General features: G+C 36.5%; 1 protein-coding gene across 3 annotated transcripts in view; it reads left to right on the forward strand.

Moving 5' to 3' along the window:
• The window catches only part of RASAL2 (RAS protein activator like 2), a 381,092-nt gene that overhangs the window by 245,098 nt on the left and 113,247 nt on the right, over positions 1 to 22,747 (forward strand). The window contains exon 1 of one of the 3 annotated variants that reach the window (XM_011981452.1): positions 2,964 to 3,105. The exons of the other annotated variants lie outside the window; for them this stretch is intronic. Within the exon in view, the coding sequence (XP_011836842.1) occupies positions 3,093 to 3,105 (13 nt within the window). The 5' untranslated portion in view covers positions 2,964 to 3,092. Of the gene's footprint in view, positions 1 to 2,963; positions 3,106 to 22,747 lie in introns of those variants that run through there. 3 annotated transcript variants of the gene reach the window in all.

The raw sequence follows: 22,747 nt of genomic DNA on the forward strand, positions 1-22,747 counted from the left end.
AAATACATTATCTACATTCTTCAAAATTCAGCAAGTATACTATTTGGTTGATTCATAACTAGGAAAAAAAATCTCACAGCCTTTTAGAAACACAATATTTGTTGATACTGAATTTTGAAACTATCATAGATGTAGCCTCCAGGAGTTTACTTATCCCTGTTTTCAAACCATTTATTTATTCAACAGATACTTAGTAAGCACTTACTATGTGGCAGACAGTATACTCAGCGTTGCAGATATAGCAGGGAACAAGGCAATTATAGTCTCTGCCACCACTCAGATTCTGAGTGATACAGTTCTCTCCAGTTGCTGAAACAAATGAAAAAAGCACATAAGTGGAATGTCCCTTTGAAAATCCAGTATATTGTTCCAATAAATATATACATGGTAAGGGTGGGGTGATAGCAGGGACTTTGTCTTATTTCCCACTTATCCCCAGAGTTTAGGAAAATGCCTGACATTAGTCAGTATTTCATAAATGATAGATGGATGGATGAATATATTTCACTCATCAAACCTTTTTAAAGTATTTAGACTTAGGAGGACTGTAGCATGACTTGAGGACAGGGGCCATAGCATATCTATTTTCTTATGCCAGAGCCTAGCACTGTGTATGTTATGTGCTGAAATAAGAACGTTAAGGAATTCATCTCCATTTTGTGCAGTTACAAGTAACTAACTGAAGCCAATAGAATTAAACACCAAGGAAAGATAGCTCTTTCATCATTTACCCAGTTAGGACCTATTTCTAACAGGTGGGATCGTGGTCAATAGAAGTTGCTTCTCAGAGTAATTTCTACTTAACCTTCAATGTCTATGAACCCATAGCCATGTGCTGTGGTACCATGGCCAGGGAAACGCAGCTTTTGGGATAGAGACTGAAGTGACTGGTAAAATTTTAATCTTCTCCTGCAGCATGAGTAAGTTCTCCAAGAAGCTGGAGAAGCACAAGTAAATGCTTCACTATTTAGCCATGAGCTCAAGCTAGAAAGTGGCTGAAATTCATGCCTATGCAGTGAATCCCTCATTGGTTAGGAATAGCCTCACAGAGTTTGATGGAGTTTTGAATTGGTGCATTAGATCACACAATTTGACCCCTCAACTCAGCACCAAGCCTGTTCATTTTGGATAGGTGAGGCCACTTTAGCCATTTTATTTCTACAGATAATCACTATGTTATAATTATTTGGTTTCACATTTCTCCCCTGTATAAAGAGTTGGGTAGGGTTGTCTTGACTAATCCATCTTATGTGGTCCTAGCCCAGCACTACACTCAATAAATGTTTGTATTAGGTTGAACTATATAAAATGCTGTGTTTGTAAGTCAAAAAATAGTCAAATATTAGCAATGATCAAGTGAATAATAAGAAAAATTCAAGCAGTGAATGAGTGGTTGGACTAGATGATTTTAAAGATGTCTTCCGGTTCTGGAATTCCATGACCTTATGATTCAAACATAAATAACATCATCAGTGAGTTTCAATACTTAGTTACCAACTTATGAAACCATGGTATTCATATTATACACAAACATAGCACCTTGTTCTTGTCCTTCTCGGAACTTATCACAATGATTTAGCTATTTTTATACTAGATGACTATGTGCTCCTCATCTTAATGTGTAATACGTAGCTAATGTGTAAGATGTATAATACATATATACATAAATATAAATGGGTAGATAGATGATAGATACAGTGTATGTGTTTCCATCAGCTGTTTGTTAAAAGGTAGATGATACATTAATACTGTGTTGTTTTCATGTCTCTTCTGTTCCAGTGCTTTAAGGTGGCAGGTGTAGTCCACTGTGATTCAAACTATGAATTTTTTCATTGATGAGTTCTGATATGCTAAATTCAGCAACTGAGCACCTGTATAATATGTTAGGTCATCATATTAATAATGAAGATTATATAGTTGACTTGCCTTTTTATTGGGGGAATATAGAAAAACAAAAACCCTAGAAATATAACTGATTTTAAAACAAACTAAAATGATGATTGAGAACAGTAATACTATCTATAATTCCATTGCATCTAGTAGGAAATTAATTTTGCAGAGCCACTCAGTTTGTTTTGATTATTCTTTATTTCAAAAATGAAATTCGCAGTTTTAATCTCAACAGTAAATCTCTTGATTATAGCAGAGCTGATTTTTATCTGTCAATAAGTTAAAAAATTTTTGAGGAGGAAAAGCAAGCATCAACTTCCAGGGATCTAGTAACTTCCTAACTTAATGGGACTTGCCTAACAGTAGATGAACTTTTCATTTTAAAACTTTGCCTTTAGTAGTCAACACTGTCCTCAACACAGCTACAGACTATATAATATAGCGTCCATACAATACAGGGCATTTCTGTATGAATAAAGTATTACATTTTTAAAAAATATCTTTTAAAAAATGAAGTTATAGCTTAAGACCTGACTGAAGGGCTTTAGGGAAATAAAACTTTGTTCCTTTTCTAAATTTTAGATATTTCCCTTATGGTAATATAGGGAATTAAAGTGATCGGTATAATAAGGTAGTTCAAGATAGTAATGTGTATGTGTTAACAGACTTCTGTCTCTGCGTCAACTGTAAGGTTTACCTGGTTTTTATACTCTGAAGAGTTTATATTTAAATTCAACATAATAAAACATTCAAAATAAGAATCTCTGAACTTAGTTTTATTGTAGACTGCTTATGAAAAAATCACTTCTTAAAGTGCACAGATGCACACATCCACCCTCCCATCCTTTGTGATAGAAAAAATGATTACTTAGCTTGGTAAATCACATTGCTTCTCCTGAAGTAGACTGACTGTACCCAGTGCTGTGAAAGAAAGCCCAGTGAATGAGTAAGGAAGGGTGGCTATTGTTTAGTGCTCTCCAGCAAAAGAACAGGATTGGGGGTGGGGTTGGGGTGAGGATTGAGTTTAACTGGCATTGGCTCTGGCTTTTCTGCATTCCAAACTGTCTGAGGCACGAAGTGAGAGCGAAAAGGGAGAGAGCAGGAGAGCGAGCACAGGAGAGCGAGTACAGTATACAAAGTGTTTTGAGTTTCTGACTGGCGTGCCGGAAAGATCATGTTAGCTCACCCAGAAACTTCACAGGATGCAGACCACAGGTAAGAGTTCCTAGAGTCTGAGACTGAAATGAAAAGTCACGTATTTAAGGGGAATGTGGCTTTTTAAAAATTACACAAATGCAGTGACTATTTACCTTTATGATTATTGGCTTTAAAAAAATAGGTTGGTTTTTATTGCTGTGAGTTCACAGAAATACTGTGTGGAAGCTGTCTGTTAGCATTCCAGTACAAAATCCAGCACAAGAATAGCCATCTAATAAACTCAGATAAATTAAAAGAATAATGACCACAGCAAAATATTAACACTGCAGCATGTACTTGTTCTGTTAATAATATGAAATGGATCCTTATTCTGTATCTTTCCTAAAATTCTTTATGAAATATAAAGATACCTGGGAACAGGTAAAGCTCATTTCTCTCTGAGTGAGATAGAATGTATTGACCATCAACAAGATGTTAACAGCCTTGCTTGAACCTCAGTAACACATAATCAATCTGTGTCATTCAAAAGTTCAACAGGTTTGATCGATAGACAGCAGTAAGAGCATTCGAAAGAAAACTTTGTTACTTTTGCCCAAGGTAGGCTTTTAATATCCTCTGCCAAGATGACAAGTAAAAAAGTTTATTGACTTATTGAAAGTTAAATCTGAAAGAGACTTGGAGATTATCTATAGTCTAGTCTCGCCATTTTCAATGAAAATTTTGTGGTCTAAGGTACTTGCGCAAGGTCAGAATTAGGAACAGAATTGAAATGAAAACCCAGATCTCCTTATTCTCAGTTTAACGTGTTTTTCATAGAACCAATTATATACAGACTTATATTTTACCTATACTACATCTGCTAGCCTCAGGTACAATGAATTATTGCCTAAATAGACCAGGTACATCATAAACCTAGATTGAAATCTTATGGGGAGGAGGTATTGAGAATAGATGTCGTCAAATCACTGTTGATACATACTCTTGACCAAAACCAAAAACATATAACAAAATATTTATCAAGAGGAAAAAATGGCTTTCAGTGAAGGAAAATTACTATAGTTTGTATGCTGCTTTTATTTAATTATGCTGCTTTTAATTTTTTAAAAGACTTTAGGACTTGTCAGTTTTCTGTGTAAATGTTAGTAAACTTTTTTCTGTATGCAAATATCTATTTTTGTAATGTGTCTATTTTACTGAAAGCAAATTGTATTCACTGCCTTTCTTATGTTTACTCAAAGAAAAATATGAGATAATATTTTTAAATCATCCAACTATTTTGACCCATTGCTTCCTTATCCAAAGTCAATTTCTGTTTCTCTCTGCTTATAAGGATCCTCTGTTATTTCACTTCTTGAATTATGTGTTAGAGGATAATTTAAGTGAAGAGATTTGAGAGCCACAACAGACAGGGAACATCTGTCTTCATACATTTTCATTTAGTCCCTAAAAAAGGTTGCTGCCCTTTCCATTTTTCTGGAAACCATTGTGGGGATGAGAGGCCACACTATTCTAGTGAGCTAAATAGTAAAGATAGCCACTGTCAACAGAATCTGTCATGGCTCTTTACAACTCCTGGGAACAAGTTAGCTTGATTTCGCTGCAAGCACAGTAAAGGGATGTTGTCCTTTTGTATTAAAGCCTGACCTGCTCATTCCAGTTTTTGGCTGGGTCTACGTAAGTGCAGTTCTGATTTACAAGTCTGTGTAGGATGGGCAGTAAGTTATAAGGAATAGTTTCCTTACTCCTCTCGGCTATATCAGAAACCAAATTACCAAGTGAATTCTCCACCCAGTAGGAAAGAGGAGACTGTTTGTCTTACTGGAGAATCCATTATTTAAGCACACTGTTTTTAAGAGGACCCATGGCTGTGAGAATAAGGACATAATGCTGTATCCAACTTAACAGTATTCATGTTGTATTACACAAAGCTTAGATTCTTCTCTCAGCTTTTATCCTGCTTTTAATATGTGAAAGGACTGCCATGATATATCTATGTATATTATGTTGTGTGTGTATTTTATATGATAGAATGAGAGAGTAAAATGGGCCTTTGACCTGAGTATATTTTCTGATGCCAGAAATGATCAGAAGTCATTAATCTATTGCTGGTATTTTACTGATCTAAGTTAAAAGAAACTATTTTATTAACCAAGCTAATCATGATAAAACTCACTACCATGCACTACAAAGAGAAAAATACTCAAAGGACATTCACTTCTTTTTAAATTCTGAAAACAAATGTCAGATTATGCAGGTTTATACTTTCCGTGTTAAAAATAAAATAAAATAAAAAGGTGCCCACTTTGTGGCTAAAGACAAATTTTATTTTTAAACAAGTTTTTATTGGCGTATAATACATGTAGATAGTTATGGGATTCATGTGATAATTTAATACATTTACACAATTTGTAAAGATCACGTCAGTATACTTGGGATACCCATCACCTTAAATGAAGACAAATTCTAAATGGGAATAGAGTGAGTAGAGTGAAATATAAGTGGCATGAAAAAGAAACTCTCTTATGTATGTGAAATAATTTTCTTTTGACCAGTGTTTTCTTGAAGGCAGACCTATTTTCACTATTCATGATTTTCTCCTTGATACTGCTTTTAAAATTTTTTCCCATGAACAATCTATATATAAATATTGTTTATATATTAAATTTTCAAAGAAGGTAAAGAGCTCTACTATATAATGACAACATTTTCTGAAAAAGATTTGGCTATAGTTGATCAAGACTTTTGACTCATTGAATGAAAATGCTCTCTTTGCTGTTGCAATTTCTTTCTACCTCTTGGGCATAATTCTATGTTATGTATCCCAGTTAAATCCCCAAGAATGGAATATCTTCAAAGAAAAATGAAGGCAAAAGATAGGGGCCAGGGGCAGGGACTTGAAGCTGGACATATAAATTGTTCTGAGCTGTCAAATTAATTCTTTTACTCATGAAAGTTACCCAGTTATCCACCCAAGACTCTGAGAATCCTTTTATGTAAATAACATGGTTGTGTTTCCCCTTCTGCTCCAGTCTTGACCTTCAGCAGTCTCTAAAGAGAAAAAGTGTTTGTTACAGACTCTTTTTGTTCTCTTCTGTTCTTTCACGCTCCCTAGTGGTTGTTCATGGTCATTCTTGTTTTCAGTTCCCTGTATATCAGTTTTAGTGAGAAGGAGGTGACTGTTGTATTGTGAAATAAGGTTCACCGGATTCTTATATTTGAGTTGCATAAACTTTCTTAAAATAACTGATTCTTACGTGCAGAATCAGAAGCAAAAATTTTTGTCCTGTTGTTCCTAGTGAACAATGATTGAAGAAAATGAGTCATGACTCAGCGATATGAATTCTCTTTTAGCCGGGGTTATTTTTAAGTGCTGATAGGAATTCCATCTATCAAAATTCCACATTTAATTGTGGGTATGATCTCAGCTTGTGTTTGGAAGCCTTAAGCAATGCCACTCAGAATACTTTCTTTGTACATACTTGACAAGTAAGAGAGACTTACTAAGTCAGTGATTAAAATTCAGATGAAGGCCTTTGTCCTCTCTGGTACCCCCTTGCCCCTACTCAAACCGTGTCATGAAGCTGAACTGGAAATACTATTAGCTCAAGCGCATGAAGAGGGAACCATTGAGGAGATCCTGTTAATAATATGACTCTATAGAACTCCACATTTCTGTCATTCTCAGGTTTGCAATATTTTTTGAGTAAATGAGTTGCTGAAAAGCACCTTGGAAAATTAGTTTAGGTTTGTGCAGACCTGTTCTTTGAAGAAGAGAAGATAGCTGGTTCTGCTTCCTCTTTCTAATGTCAGATCTTGGAAAGCAAGCAACTTGAGCTGCTGGAATAAAGCAGGTGTCGTTCAGAATCAGGTGTTGCCTAGGATAGCTAGCCTGTTAAACAAGTTGCTAACTGATGTCCTGAATCCAATTCCAGAGATTACGGAGTACCTTTGAAAAATGTTATAACAGCACTGTTGTGTAACTATTCATAAATACTACCTTTAGTTTATATGAAGATTAGGAAAATGGGTATTCTTTCCGTTTTTAAGATTCTGGTTTGTAACTTTTTTGCTGAAATACTTCAATTGGGTTGTGTGTGCTTCTCGAGTCAGATAGGAGAAGATAAGATGTCTGAGTCCCTACTTCAATCGCTCTTCTTTCCAGGAATACCTGGAATATGAAGTTTCAAGTAAATAAGTAAAATGAAATAAAAAAGAGAAGTGATTTGTCAAAATGAGTGCAAGAAGAGCCACCAAAAATCTAGCTTGTGTGAGTACATAGAATTGAGTTTATTCAGTCAAAGGACAAGGGAAAATGTGATAAGTCTATTAACAGGGAAGGATAATCATCTTCTGTGTACCAAGAGCTCGTTTCTAAGAGTGTGTCCAGTATGGTTATAGAATATTTCTTGTCAGCATTTTCTCAAAGTATGGGAAACTAATCACTCAAAGGGGAAATAGATTATTTAAATGCTTTCAACATGTGGTAGAGGAATTTCTTCACACAGAATTTGGTCTGCTTTATTTGTGAATCTCTCTTGTACAGCTGAAATTTAAGGAGATTTTTTATTAATTAAAATATTTTATCTTTCATATAATTTGCTACATCAGCCAGGTTTGGTGGCTCACACCTGTAATCTCAACACTTTGGGAGGCTGAATCAGTAGGATTGTTTGAGGCCAGGCCTGGCAACACAGCGAGACTTCCTCTCTACAGAAAATTTAAAAATCGGCCAGACAGGGTGGCATGCACCTCTGGTCCCAGCTACTGAGAAGGCTGAGGTGAGAGGATTGCTTGAGCCCAGGAATCAAGACTGCAGTGAGCTATGGTCACATCACTGTACTCCAGCCTGGGTGACAGAGCAAAACCTTGAAGGAAAAAAAAAAAAAAAAGAAAGAAAGAAGGAAGGGAAAAGAAATCGCTATATACATCCTGACGTTTTCCTTGAAGCAGTTTTCCTCCACCTGAAGTCCAGTGAAATGTCACTGTAGTTTCCTGAAACAATAAATACACTATTATATGAGTAGCATCATTTACTTGTCTGGGTATAATTGTTAAAATTTTGAAATATGCTTTTAGTATGTTTAGTTTTATTTATTTCCTTCCCCTATTATAAAAAAACAGCACTTGGAAAATGATTAATGATCAACTTTTAAAGATAATTTTTTAAAGTAGCTTTTAAAAATCAACTAAAGCCCTTACCATTCTCTTCTCATCTCTGAGAAATGGTATAGACCATTTTTATTAACCAAAAATGTAGTATAAAGAAGAAACCCTAGGAGTTACTGCTATCATTACAAGGAATGAAAACTAGTCTCCCTTGGAAATATTTTTTAGCTTATACAAGATCAAAATGTACTAGGCAGAGGAAATTTATTATAATACAAAAGGTAGAAGTCTAGTGGAAGTATAGCTATTTGTCCCCAGTGCCTCAGTAGAACTGTTTAGTTCAACACTTGTGACACTATTTTATTTTGGTTTCGTTTGATTTTTTTTTAATGGAAGAGTGTTTAAAACCAGAAGCCAGGCTTTGATCTGGTCTTTTTTAAAAGGAATATCCAAACAATGATTTACCTGTTTTTCTCAGAAACTATCTTACTGTGAACAAACTGCAAAATGTATTTAACAGTAAAATCTTAATTATCAAGAAATAGTGAGCTTGAAGAGTGTGACTATTGCTGTAAAGTGCTGTGATTTATGACAGCTTCCCAGTAGGTTTCTCCCAGGGTCAGTGTCATGAAACCCATTTTCATTTTACTTTGTTCTTGGATTAAATATTTAAAGGTAGAATTTTTCTCTTTCCCCCTATCAAACCTGTATTACGGGAGAATAGAAACTGTCTTAAGGCTCTTCAGATTTAGTTCAGATGTTGCTTATGTTACATTTTCTCTGATAGTCTGAAAAAATAAAGTTTTAAATTTTAACGTTTGATCATAATATATAACTGACTCCTACACATCAGTGAGAAAAAAGCAAGACTGGAGTGCTCATTTTACAAAAGAGGCAATCCAGATGACCATTTAGTATATGACAAGGTGTGCAGCTATTGTTAGTCATCAGGGAAATGCAAATTTAAACCAAAATAGGATTACATACCCATCAAAATATCTGAAATGAGAAAAAAGAAAATACCCAATGTTGATAAGTATCTGGAACAAAAGTAGTTTTCATACCATATTGACGGGAGTGTAAACTTGTACAATTACTTTGAACAGCTATTTGACAATATCTCCTAAAGCTGAACAATGCTTAGTGACCCAGCAATTACACTCCTGTTTATGTACCCAATCGAAATGTATACCTAGGTTCATCAGAAGACCTGTACAAAAATGCTTATAACAGCACTATTTATAACAGCTAAAAATTTGAAACTACCCAAATGCTCATCAGCAGTGGAATGAATAAATTGTGGTTTGCTTATAAAATGGAATTCTATACAGCAATGAAAAAGAACAAACCACTACTTCATGTGACAGAATGCATGAATCTTACAAATGTATGTTGAGCATGAAAAGTCTCAAAATAATACTCACTGAGTGATTCCATTTATATAGAGTTCAAACTGATCTAGGGTGATGGAAATCAGGATAGTGATTATCCATATGGGGGTAATGACTGCCAAGGATATATAAGAGAGGCCTCTGGCTGGTGGTAATGTTCTGTAGTGGTGGTGTTTTCTGGTTCAGATGCTGGTTACTAGCATGAATTCCATTTGTGAAAACATATTGACCTGTATGTATGTTATTTGTACACTGTTCTTTTTTTCTTTCTTTCTCTTTTTCTCTTGAGACAGGGTCTTTCTCTGTCAACCAGGGTGGAGTGCAGTGGCCCAACTGATCATAGCTCATTGTAACCTCAAACCCCTTGACTCAAGTGATCCTCCCACCTCTCAGCCTTCTGAGTAGCTGGGACTATAGGTACACAAGACTACACCTGGCTAATTAAAAAAAAATTTTTTTGTAGAGATGGGGTCTTGCTATCTTGCCCAAACTGGTCTTAAACACCTGGCCTCAAACAATCCTCCCATCTTGGCCTCCCAAAGGGCTGGGATTACAGGTGTGAGCCACCACTCCCAGCCTATTTCAGTTTCTATACATCAGAAGTCTAGGCAGAGTGCAGCTAGTTCTCTGCTCAGGGCCAAAACAAACATATCAGTCAGACCACGTTCGCATCTGGAGCTCAGAGTCCTCTTTCAAACTTGTTCAGGTTGTCAGCAGAATTCAGTTTCTTGCAGTGGTAGGGCTGAGATCCCTGTTTTTTGCCTTGCTGTTGGCAAGGAGTCACTCCCAGCTTCTAGAGGCCACTGTTATGTCCCATTTCCATGGCCCCCTCACTACTTGGCACTTACTTCTTCAAAGCCAGTGAGAGACTCTTACTCTGATTGGATGTATGAGTTCATTCTTGCATGGCTAAAAAGAATTACCTGAGACTGGGTAATTTATAAAGAAAAGAGGTTTAATTGGCTCATAGTTCTGCAGGCTGTACAGGAAGCATGGCAGCATCTGCTTCTGGGGGAGTTTCAGGGAGCTTTTATTCATGACAGAAGGCAAAACGAGATCAGGCTTCTTACATGTAGGCAGGAGCAAGACTTGGGTTGGGGAGGTGCTACACACTTTTAAACAACCAGATCTTATGAGAACTCACTATCCTGATGACAGGACCAAGGTGGCATGGTGTTAAACCAAACTGTCCCCATGACCCAGTCACCTCCCACCAGGCTCCACTTCCCACGTTGGAGATTATAATTTGACATGAGATTTGGGCAAGGACACAGATCCGAACCATATCATTCCACCCTTGGCCCCTCCCAAATCTCATGTTCTTCTCACATTTCAAAATACAGTCATGCCTTCCCAACAATCCTTGAAGTCTTGACTCGTTCCAGTATTAACTCAAAAGTCCAAAGCCCAGAGTCTTAGAGAAGGCTAGTAGTCCCTTTTGCCTATGAGCCTGTATAATCAAACACAAGTTAGTTACTTCCAAGATACGATGAAAGTATAGGCATTGGGTAAATACTCCCATTCCAAAAGGGAGAAATTGGCCAAAAGAAAGGGGCTATAGGCCCCATACAAGTCTGAAACCCAGCGGAGCAGCCATTAACCCTTTTCCCATTTAGAAAACAAGAAGTGCAGCTCGCTGCCAGCGCTCATTTAATTTTGCATAAACATACTCTTTGAGGCTGAAGCAAATCTGACTGATTTTCAATGTGAAAACAAAATATAAAAACTGTTCTTGGAGTTAGTTCTAAATAGAACTAACATCAGAATCATCTGAATCATCAGAATTGTCTATTTCAGAAAAATTGAATTCATCAAACGAATCTTTGGCCAACAACTGTTGCAGAATGACGTTAACATCACACATAGGAATGCTACGTTTTCTAGGATTTGACATTTTTAGCAATCGAGAATTACTATATTTTGTAAATGGAAATACCAGTACTAAAAACAGAATGCTATAAATAGAATGATGTGTTTTGTTTTCAAAGTTGATATACTAGAGCAATATGAAAATAATAATAAAAATGAGATATTTCATGGCAAAGTTATCTTGGGGTAAATGCTGAAACTGCAGGCTCTGCCAACAAGTATTCTTGGGGCAAATGGGAGAAGAATTTAATCTTAAGGCTCCAAAATAATCTTTGACTCTATTTCCTACATCCAGGACACACTGATGTGAGAGGTGGACTCCTAAGGCCTTGGGCAATCCACTCCTATGGCCTTTCAGGGGTCAGCTCCTGTGCTGTTCTCATGGGCTGTTGTTGACTGCTGGCAGTTTTTCCAGGTGCAGGGTATAAGTTGTTGCTGGCTCTACCATTCCAGAGTCTGTAGGATGGTTCTTCTTACAGCTCCACTAGGTAGCACCCCAGTGGGGATTTACTGTAGTGGCTCCAACCCCACATTTGTCCTCTGCACTGCCCTAGTAGAGGTTCTCCATGAGAGCTCTGCCCCAGCATTAGGCTTCTGCCTGGACATCCAGGCTTTTCCATACATTCTCTGAAATCTAGGCAGAGGCTCCCAACCCTCAGCTCTTGAACTCTGTGTACCCACAGGCTTAACACCATGTATTTAAGGCTTTCAGCTTGTACTATCTGAAGCAGCAGCCTGAGCTGTACCTGGGTCCCTTTGAGCCATGGCTGGAGTTAGACAGCTGGGACACAGAGAGCAGTGTCCTGAGGCTGCCTGGGGCAGCAGGCCCTGGGCCTGACCCACAGAACCATTTTGTTCTCTTAGGCTTACAAGCCTGTGATGGGAGGGGCTGCCACCAAGGTCTTAGAAATGCCCTCAAGGCCTTTTCCCTAGTGTCTTGGCCATCAGTACTTTGCTCCTTTTTACTTATGCAAATTTCTGCAACCTGCTTGAATTCCTCCCCTGAAAATGAGCTTTTCTCTTCTACCACATGGCCAGGCTGCAAATGTTTCAAGCTTTTACTCTCCATTTCCCCTTTAAATATAAGTTCCAGTTTTACGTCATGTCTTTGCTCATGCATATGAGCATAGGTTGTTAGAAGCAATCAGGCCACATCTTGATTACTTCGATGCTTAGAAATTTCTTCTGCCAAATACACTAAATCATCATGCTCAAGTTCAAAGTTCCATAGATCCCTAGAGCAGGGGCAGAAGGCCCCCAGGTTCTTTGCTAATGTATAACAAAAGTGACCTTAGCTCCAGTACCCAGTAAGTTCCTCATCTCCATCTGAGACTTCTTCAGCCTGGACTTCACTGTTTATATCACTATCAGCATTTTGGTCACAACCATTTAACCAGTCTCTAGAGAGTTCCAAACTTTCCTCATCTTCCTGTCTTCTTCTGAACCCTCCACACTCTTCCAGCTTCTACCAGTTAACCCAATTCCAAAGCTTCTTCCGTATTTTAAGGTATCTTTATAGCAATGCCCAACTCTTCAGTACTAATTTTTTGGCTATGATGTAATCCAGTGTAACACAACTGTAATCATGATAGTGACTGTACCATCACCTTGGCCATAAAATATAACCTAATCAGTGGCGTGGTTGTCCCATCATATTACAGATTCCAGGCCCTGAGGGTAGAGAATTATACAAGGGTGTAGTGGCTTATGCCTGTAGTCCTAGCTACTCAGGAGGCTGAGGTAGGTGGTTCACTGGAGCCTAGGAGGTCAAGGCTACAGTGTGAACCAAGATTGTGCCACTGCACTCCAGCTTGGGTGACAAAAATGAAGCCCTGTCAAAAAAAAAAAAGATACATTTTCAGATTACAAAATTTTTTCAGTAAAAGAGACTATACACATCACCTACTTTTATACCACCTAGCAATGATACATCATGAAAGGACAGTTACAGAGAGTATTACTCATTAATATAGTTCTAGAAATCCTAAACAAAATATTAGCAAATGGAATAATACATTATGACTAAAATTGGCTTTATAACACAAATGCAAAGTAGATTTAATATTAGAAAGTTAGAATAGTTTACCATTAATGAACTAAAGGAGAAAAATCTTATAATCATCTCAATTGAGCAAAAACGACATTTAATAAAATTTAACAACTATTCATAAGAACTCTTAGCCAAACAACAATAGAAAAGAATTTCTTTACTCTGATTAGTGATATGTACAAAAACCCCTCAACAAATATGTGTAATGGTGAAAAGCTTTCCCTTTCAGATGAGGACCAAGGCTAGGATGTCCATTATCACCCTTGCTATTCCACATTGTAGTAGAGGTCTCAATCAATACAGTAAGGCAAGAAAATATGTAAGGACTGGAAAATTAGAAACTTTACAAGTGATGTGATTGTTTAGAAAATCCATTAAAAACTTTACAGGCATTGAGTTTAGCAAGTTGCTAGATAACAAGATCCAGAAACAAAACCTAATTGCATTTCTATAGATCAACAATAAACTGAAAGCGAATTTTTTAAAATACTGTTTACAGTAACAAAATGTCAATAACCTAGGAGTAAATCATTTAAAAGATGTGTAAAACATCTAAAAAATAAACTATAAAGCTTTATTAGGAGAAATTTAAGAATAATTGAAAGTAGATATATACCATGCTTCTGGAGTTGGAAAACTGGTTTTTGTGGTGTTAACTTTTACCCTAAATTCCTTTATAGATTCAATGCAATTCCAATTTTAAAAATCTTATGATGCCTGGGCAACATGATGAGACCCCATCTCTACAAAAAAATTGAAAATTAGCTGGACGTAGTGGCACATGCCTGTGGTCCCAGCTACTTGGGAGACTGAAGCAGGGAGGATCACTTGAGCCAGGAATTCTAGATTGCAGTGAGCTGTGATCACACCCCTGCACTCCAGCCTGGGTGACAGAGCAAGACCCTGTCTGTCTGTCTTTCTCTCTCTCTCTCTCTCTAGCTATCTATATATTTGTATATATTAGGATAGCCAAAAACTCTTTTAGAAACATAATTTAGGAGCACTTGCTCTGTCAGCTATTAAGGCTTTTTGTAAAACTATATTAATTGAGACAAAGTGGTATTAGTGTTAGAAATAGACCAATGGAACAGAGTAAAGAGTCCAGAAACAGACCTGTGCCTATATGTACATTTTACTTATGATAAAATTGACACTGCAGAGTGGTGGGGAAATTAAGGTCTTTTCAATAAATGATCCTGGCTCATCTGGAGATCCATATGGAAAAATAAAGTAGAAGTGGATTATTTCTTAACAATTTACATAAAAATGAATTCCATCTAAATTATAGACCTACATGTGAACTACCAAATAGTAATAATACCACTTTTAGAATATATTATAGCATCTTCATGACCTGAGGATAGAGAAGTAATTATTAAATCAAATAGAAAAAAGCACTAATTATAAAGAAGAAAAAGGTGATAATGTTTATTCATATTAATAACTTCTGTTCATCAAAAGACACTACTGAAAATGCAAAAAGTCAAGCTATATAAACCAACAAAGAAATTATACCAGAATATTTCAAGCATCCCGACAAATTGATAAGAAAGACAAAACCCAATAGAAAAATGGGCAGCGACTTAATAGGCACTTCACAAAAGAATATAACCAAATGGCTGTATACATTTAAAGAGGTGCTCAGCCTTACCAAGGAATCCCAAGTTAAAACCACAACAAAGGGGCCAGGCGCGGTGGCTCATGCCTGTAATCCCAACACTTTGGGGGGGCCGAGGCGGGTGGATCACGAGGTCAGGAGTTCAAGACCAGCCTGGCCAAGATGGTGAAACCCTGTCTCTACTAAAAATACAAAAAAAATTAGCCAGGATGGTGGCAGGCACCTGTAATCCCAGCTACTCAGGAGGCTGAGGCAGAGAATCGCTTGATCCCAGGAGGCTGAGGCTGCAGTGAGCCGAGATTGCGCCACTGCACTCCTCCAGCCTGGGTGACAAACACACACACACAGACACACACACACACACAAGATATCCCCACACAATCTCCAGATTGGCTAAAATTTAAAATCTGATGATACTAAAGTTGTCAAGCATATAGAGCAATGGGAACTCCTACATTGCTACTGGGAGTGAAAATTTGTACAGTTACATTGGAGAACACTTTAGCATTATCTAATAAAATTGAAAGTAATGCTAACTCAACATAAATACATGCTTATGTATGTGAGGATGCATGTACAGGAATAAACAAGCATCCATTATAGCCCCAAAATAGATATAACCTGGAAAAAAATCAGTAAAATGAGTTTTAAAAAGGTGACATCATCATGTAGTAAAATGAACAAACTACAGTGACACACAGCAACATTAATAAATCTTTAAAATATAATATTTAGTAAATCAAAATCAAAAATGTGTCTTATTATACTATTTATATAAAATTCAAGAAAAGGAAAAAGAAATCATGTGTTGAGATATGCACATTTCAGTGCTAAAACTAAATAAAAGCAAGGAATGTTTACTCTGGAAATAGGTATAGTGGTTATCTATAGGGTGAAGGGAATTGGGATCAGGATGGAGTATTTGGGAAATTATTTGTTGCAGACAATGTTCTAATTCTTGCTATGACAGTATTATAATTCACTAAAATCTACATTTATGTTTTATGCTATTCTCTGTGGAGTATCATATTTCACAATAAAAATAAAGGCATATATTGAAGACATTTTTATTTCATCGTATCTATACTTGTTATCCTTAAATGCTGCATCTTATTCCACCATAGATTTATCTGTTCCCCTCCTTTTGAATACTTGGAGTGCTTTTGTTTTTTTGCAGTTGCCAACTTTGAATTAAGCATCTTTGTACATATATCCATGTTCATTTGCTTGTGCTGGTATTTCTGTAGGATTGGTTTCTAGAAATAGAATCAAAAGATAATTTGCATTTCATATTTTGATAGATGCTGTTAAATAGCCTTGCAAATTTGTTCAGCCTGTCTTTTCTATTTGAAGCTTTTAATTTTTTATTGTTCAATCTTTCTCTCTTTTCCATTGTAATTTCTGGCTTTTGTGTCATGCTTAGAAAGGCCTTTTTCAACTTCAGTTTGTGTCTTTGTCTGGAATTTATTTTTGGTTATGTTAAATGAGATTTTTTTTTTCAGCCGCATAGCTAGTTGTCTCAGTGCCTTTTTTTTTTGAATGGTCATTTCTTTGTACAGTGATGTAAAAGGTACCCTTTATGATCAGCTAAGTGTCCATATGTCTTTTTCTATTCAGCTGATCTATTTCTATGTCAGTGTCACAGTGTTTTAATGATTATAATGTTTTTCTCTTACTGATACAGGAAATTCTAATTAGTTCTTCCTTTCAAAAGGTATTTGGCCTTTTATTCATGTATTTCCTTTTCCAGATGAATGTTAGTATCAAGTCCCTCTATACTCCTAGCCAAAAACAAAAAATGTGTGTTGGGATTTCAGTTGGAATTACAATGAATGTATAGATTATTTGGGAGAGAATTTACTTTCATAAACATTTTAAAATTCTAGTCATTTTTAACTTTATATAAAGAGCGTATTTTATATATTCTTTTGAACTTTTTCCATTTAAATATTATATTACTCATCTCTCCATTTTTTGCTATAGTTTATCTATTTGACTACTGTATAATTTTTACATTGTTTAACTGTAACAACAAATTTAGATTAAGAGTTGGGGTTAGGGTTGGTATTCAGGTTCAGTCTCTTATTGAAGTATATTGTATTTCCTTTGTTAAGAGTTTTGCTCTTGGTGTCAGTGCTGCTACGAACATCCTTGCAAATGTCTTCTTTTCTCCTTTGTAGGAGTTCCTCTTTGGTATATACATAGGAGTAGAATCTCTGGGCCTAGGGTATATAAATGTTCAACTTCAGCAATGCCAAACTGTTTCCCACCAGCAGTATATATGAAATCTTGAGTCGTCTACATTCTGCCCAATATTAATACTTGGTATTGTCAGAATTTTTAGTGTTTCTCATGGGATGAAGATAAGATGGTTGATTTTTCATATCCTGACTACCAGTAGTACCAAACATTTTTCATAAGTCTATGGCTATATATGTTATGCTTTTGTGAACCTCTTCTTTATATCTCTTGCCCACTTTTCTATTGAGTTGGTCATGCTTAACCTATTAAGAGATAAAAGTTCTTTCTATGTTCTTGATGGTAATCCTGTGAAAAATTGTGGGTCTTGTGAATATCATTTCTCAATTTCTGACTGGTCTTTTTACTTTCTTTATTTAAGGTCTACAGATGGACAAAAGTTTATAATTTTAATATAATGGCCAACGTCTCCAGTCTTTTATAGTCAATACTTCTTGTTTGTTTCCTTTTGTTTCTTTTTCTTTTTCTTTTTCTTTTTTTTTTTAAGAGACAGAGTCTCACTCTGTCACTGAGGCTGGAGAATAGTAGCGCCTTCTTGGCTCACTGCAACCTTCTCCCGGGTTCCAGCAATTCTTGTGCCTCAGCCTCCTGAGTAGCTGGAATTACAGGCACATGCCACCATGCCTGGCTAATTTTCATATTTTTAGTAGAGACTGGGTTTTGCCATGTTGGCCAGGCTGGTCTTGAACTCCAGACCTCAAGTGATCCGCCTTTCTTAGCCTCCCAAAGTGCTGGGATTGCAGGTGTGAGGCACCACACCTGGCCTTGTTTCTTGTTTAAAAAACCATTTCGTATCTCCAGTGTCTCCAGATATTTTTTGTTAATTTTAAAATTTTTTTCTTGACACTTAGCTCTGTAATCCCAGGAGCTGGTTTATACACTTTTTTCATATTGATGACTCTTTCCTGCTATGTTTATTGAACAATCCTTCTTTTCCCTCAGTGATCTAACAGCACCCTGTTATCTATAGTTTCATGGTTTCCTGCAAATATCTTAATTTTTCTAATGAAGCTTGTCCCTAGTTTGTAGTTCTTACTGCTTTTTGGATGGGATCATTTTTCCCATTAATTTTTCCTAATTGATAACTACTGGTATACAGGAAAACTCTTAATTTCTGTATATTTATATTTATTCTAACCATCTTAATAAATCCTTTTATTAATTGTTTTTCAGTTGTTTGTCTTGTCTCCCTCTGCCATCCCCACTTAGGGATACACCTTATTTTCTGCAAATAATTATCATTTGTTTCCTTCTTTCAATACCTATGTCTCTTACTCCTTATCTTGTCTTACCACCTTGGCTAGGACCTCCTACCAGTAACATATAACCCTGGTGAACCCACATCCTGTTGAAAAATAGTGGTGAGTTGGATATCTTTATGTTATTCCTAACTTTAACAAAAATGTTTTTAATGTTTTATATCTATCTATTATATTGCTATTGATTTCTGGTCTGTATTCTTCTTTAAGCTAAGAAAGTTTAGTATAGTCAAGGCAATAATAATATACCTCCATCCCCACCACCCTGGGTGGGGTGGCAGATATTCAGCCAGTCCTTCCACTCCTGCCCTACCCTCTTTGGGTTCTAACCCCTATTGCTCCTAGGCTGCAAACCTGTACTATATGTTACTATACTGAATACAGTAGGCAGGTATAACACAATGATAAGTATTGGTGAATGGAAACACAGAAAAGGTACAGTAAAAATATGATTTTATAATCTTATGTGACTACCATCTTATATACAGTTCAGTATGCCACATATGCCTGTATTCTAAGATTTCTTTTTTTAATTTTAATTTTATTTCTTAAATTGACATGTAATAATTGTACATATTTACAGGGTGCATAGTGATGTTTTGATACATAAGATGTGTAGTGATCAGATCAGGGTAATTAACATATCCATCATCTCAAACGTTTATTATTTCTTCCTCTTAGGAACATTCAGTATCCTCCTTCTAGCTATTTGGAACTATACATTATATTATTGTTAACTACAGTCATCCTACAGTGGTATAGAGTACTAGAACTTAACTCCTCTTATCTAGCTGTAATTTTGTATATTTTACAAAATCTTCCTGTGTTCTGAGATTTCTTAATAGAAAGGGTACAGGATGTTGTCAGTTGCCTTTTCAGCATGTGTTGATATAATCATTTTGTTTTTACGTTTTAATCTCTTAATACAGTGTCATAATGATATTGTATTAAAATATTTGTTCATTTCTCCCAAGTCACAAAAGTAAAGCCAGGAAACTTAAATATAGCAGGTCATCGAAAATACAAATTTGTTCTTTGCGGTATTCTCAAAGCCTTAGAATTTTTTGTGTTTTGTCATCCAGCATACTGACCTTGCGCTTATCCTTTTACTCGGCTTATCTACTTTCATTTTACAAAACATCATTTTGGAATTTCCTAAGATATTTAAATTTTTGTTATTTATTAACTCTGTGCAGAAAAACTTGGAGTCTCTCTTCATGCCGACTAATTACACGACTGCTGAAAAATGAAGATGCAATTAAGGAAAGCAAGGCAGCAACTTACTACCATTTATTCTATGCCGTAATCAGATGATGATGGTGAACTCTGATTTTATTATAAATGACTGTAGATCTTTGATAAACCTTTGATGTTACTGTTGTTGAATTAGTTTCTCCTCTCTCTTACAGCAGCCTCTGTTGACCACAAACCTTAAGATCTTTTTAGCATATGAGACCTTAATCAATGATAGAAGAAAAAAAAGATTCGTGTTTGCAATTTTGTGGTTTTTTTTAAAATATGGACTCACAAATTATATAAGCTTCAGGTCCCACAACACATGAGTCTGCCTCTGGGTATAAGGGGTGAAGAGTGGGAGTTTTATTTTCCCCAGTTCTTGCCCACAATTGTGCTATCACTACTAGAAAGCTGATCTCTATGATGGGGAGCCAATAGTTTTTTACTTTACTTTCAATAATTAAAGTTAATTTAATCTATTTGATTAAAATTTTGTCTCATATCCTATTTAACTCCACCCCCCACCCCCACCGTGGAATAGGAGATATCCAGCCAGTTCTTTCACTCCACCACCCCTGCTCTACCCTCTTCAACTTCTAACCCTTCTGGCATTGGAGTAGGGAGACAGGATTGGAGAAAAGGCGTTCTGGTCTGATGCCACAGTTTTTACTTACCCAGACATGAAATTACAAGCCTCTGTTGGTTATTGCTGCTTTTCTAGCTAACATTGGCCATGAATTTGAATGCCTTCTGTGTGTGTTCCAATGCTGGTTCTCTTATAGGTAGAAGGGTGCAAACTCTTCAGAGGGACCCATAGGGAGCGTCCCCACTGTATAGTTCTTTGGTGTTGGAGATCCAGCATCCATGATATAGACCTGGTTCTCTTTTTTGGTGTCTACTTAGCTCATAGTAATCAACTATATCTTTCCTTTGCATTCTTGTTCTTCCAATCAGCCCAAGGTTACAGGCTGCTCCACTGTAATACCTTGTTCAGGGTTTTATTTTACCAGGGCTGCGATAACAAAGAACCACTGACTGGGTGGCTTAGACAACAGAAATGTATCGTTTCATGGTTCTGGAGATTAGAAGGTGTCAACGGGGTTGTTTCCTTCAGAGGGCTGTGAGAACGAATCTGTTGCATACCTTTTCACCTTGCTTTCAGTGGGTTGCTGGCAATGTTTGGTGTTCCTTGGTTTGTAGGTATGGGTGGGAAGAAAATAATGAAACTTTTATCCCTTTGGTTTTTATCTGAAATAAGGAAAAGTATACTTCACTAATACTTGCTTTATAGATTTGGAGCCCATGTATATCATTTATGAATAAATATACTAGAGATATGAAGTTAAATTTTCTATTGATACAATATTTAAGAAGTACAGACCATGAGCTTCTTGAGAACAAATCTTTTTCAAATTTGTCTCTGTATTCCACAAATGTAATGTATTTTATTGTAATGTTAATGAATTTCTGAAGTAGATAATAATGTAGTTCTGTAAAATAGTTCTGCCATTTAAACTCATTCAAGATCAAATGGGGCATGTTTTACATATCTGTTGGTGCAACTCTTTTATCCAACTACAGCCCAATTTACAACAGATTCAAATACTAACCAGAAGGAAATTAATGAGTTGATTGTGGTGTTTGTTTTTCAGTCAGAGGTGTTTTCTGGATACATCAGATATAGTGTTACAACAATCCAGGTGATAAATGTATTGAACATTTTTGATAGTTACAGCTTTTAATGTAAAAAAAGAAAGGTATGAAAACCCTTGACTTTTTTTTGATTTGCCAAAACATTTCTGTAATAATGTATACATTTTCCATAGCCATTAGTACCCATTAGCTTTTTTTAATTGAACAATTGGCCCTTCATATCCCTGGGTTCTGCATGTGTGGATTCAACCAACCATGTATCAAAAATTTCCAAAAAAAAATGCATCTGTACTGAACATGTACAGACTTTTGTTCTCATCACTATTCCTTAAACCAGTGGTCCCCAACCTTTTTGCCACCAGGGTCTGGTTTCATGGAAGATAATTTTTCCATGGACAGGAGGGAGTGGGGTGTGGGGGTTGGTTTTAGTGTAATTCAAGCACATTATACTTATTGTGCATTTTATTTCTATTATTATTACATTGTAATATATAATGAAATAATTGTACAACTCACCGTAATGTAGAATCTGTGGGAGCCTGAGCTCGTTTCCCTGCAACTAGATGGTCCCATCTGGGGGTGATGGGAAACAGTGACAGATCATCAGGCATTAGATTCTCATAAGGAACACGAACCCTAGATCCCTCACATGTACAGTTTACAATAGGGTATGTGCTCCTATGAGAATCTGATGCCACCACTGATCTAACAGGAGGTGGAGCTCCGGCGGTAATGCTTGTTCACCTGCCACTCACCTCCTGCTATGTGACCTACTTCCTACCAGGCCATAAACCAGTACCAGTCCGTGGCCTGGGGGTTGGGGATCCCTGCCCTAAATAATACAGTATAGTAACAATTTACATAGGATTTACATTGTATTAGGTATTACAAGTAATCTAGAGATGATTTAAAGTATATGGAAGGTTGTGCGTAGGTTATGTACAAATACTATGCCCTCTTTTATCAGGGATTTAAGCATCCATGGATATTGGTATCTGTAGGAGGTCCTGGAACCAATCCTCCATGGATACAGAGGGATTACTGTATATGACTTAAGGTCTATAACATGATGTTTTGATATATATAGTGAAATGATTACTACAGTCCAGCAAATTAACATATCTGTTATCTCATATGCCTTCCTCCTTCCCTCCTTCCCTCTTTCCCTCCCACCCTCCCTCCTTCTCTCCCACTCTCCCTCTCTCCCTCCCTTCCTCCATTCCCTCCTTCCTTCCTGGCTAATCAAGTGAAGCAGTGG

Source organism: Mandrillus leucophaeus, unplaced genomic scaffold (assembly GCF_000951045.1).
Source record: "Mandrillus leucophaeus isolate KB7577 unplaced genomic scaffold, Mleu.le_1.0 Scaffold226, whole genome shotgun sequence".
Lineage (NCBI taxonomy): Eukaryota > Metazoa > Chordata > Mammalia > Primates > Cercopithecidae > Mandrillus > Mandrillus leucophaeus.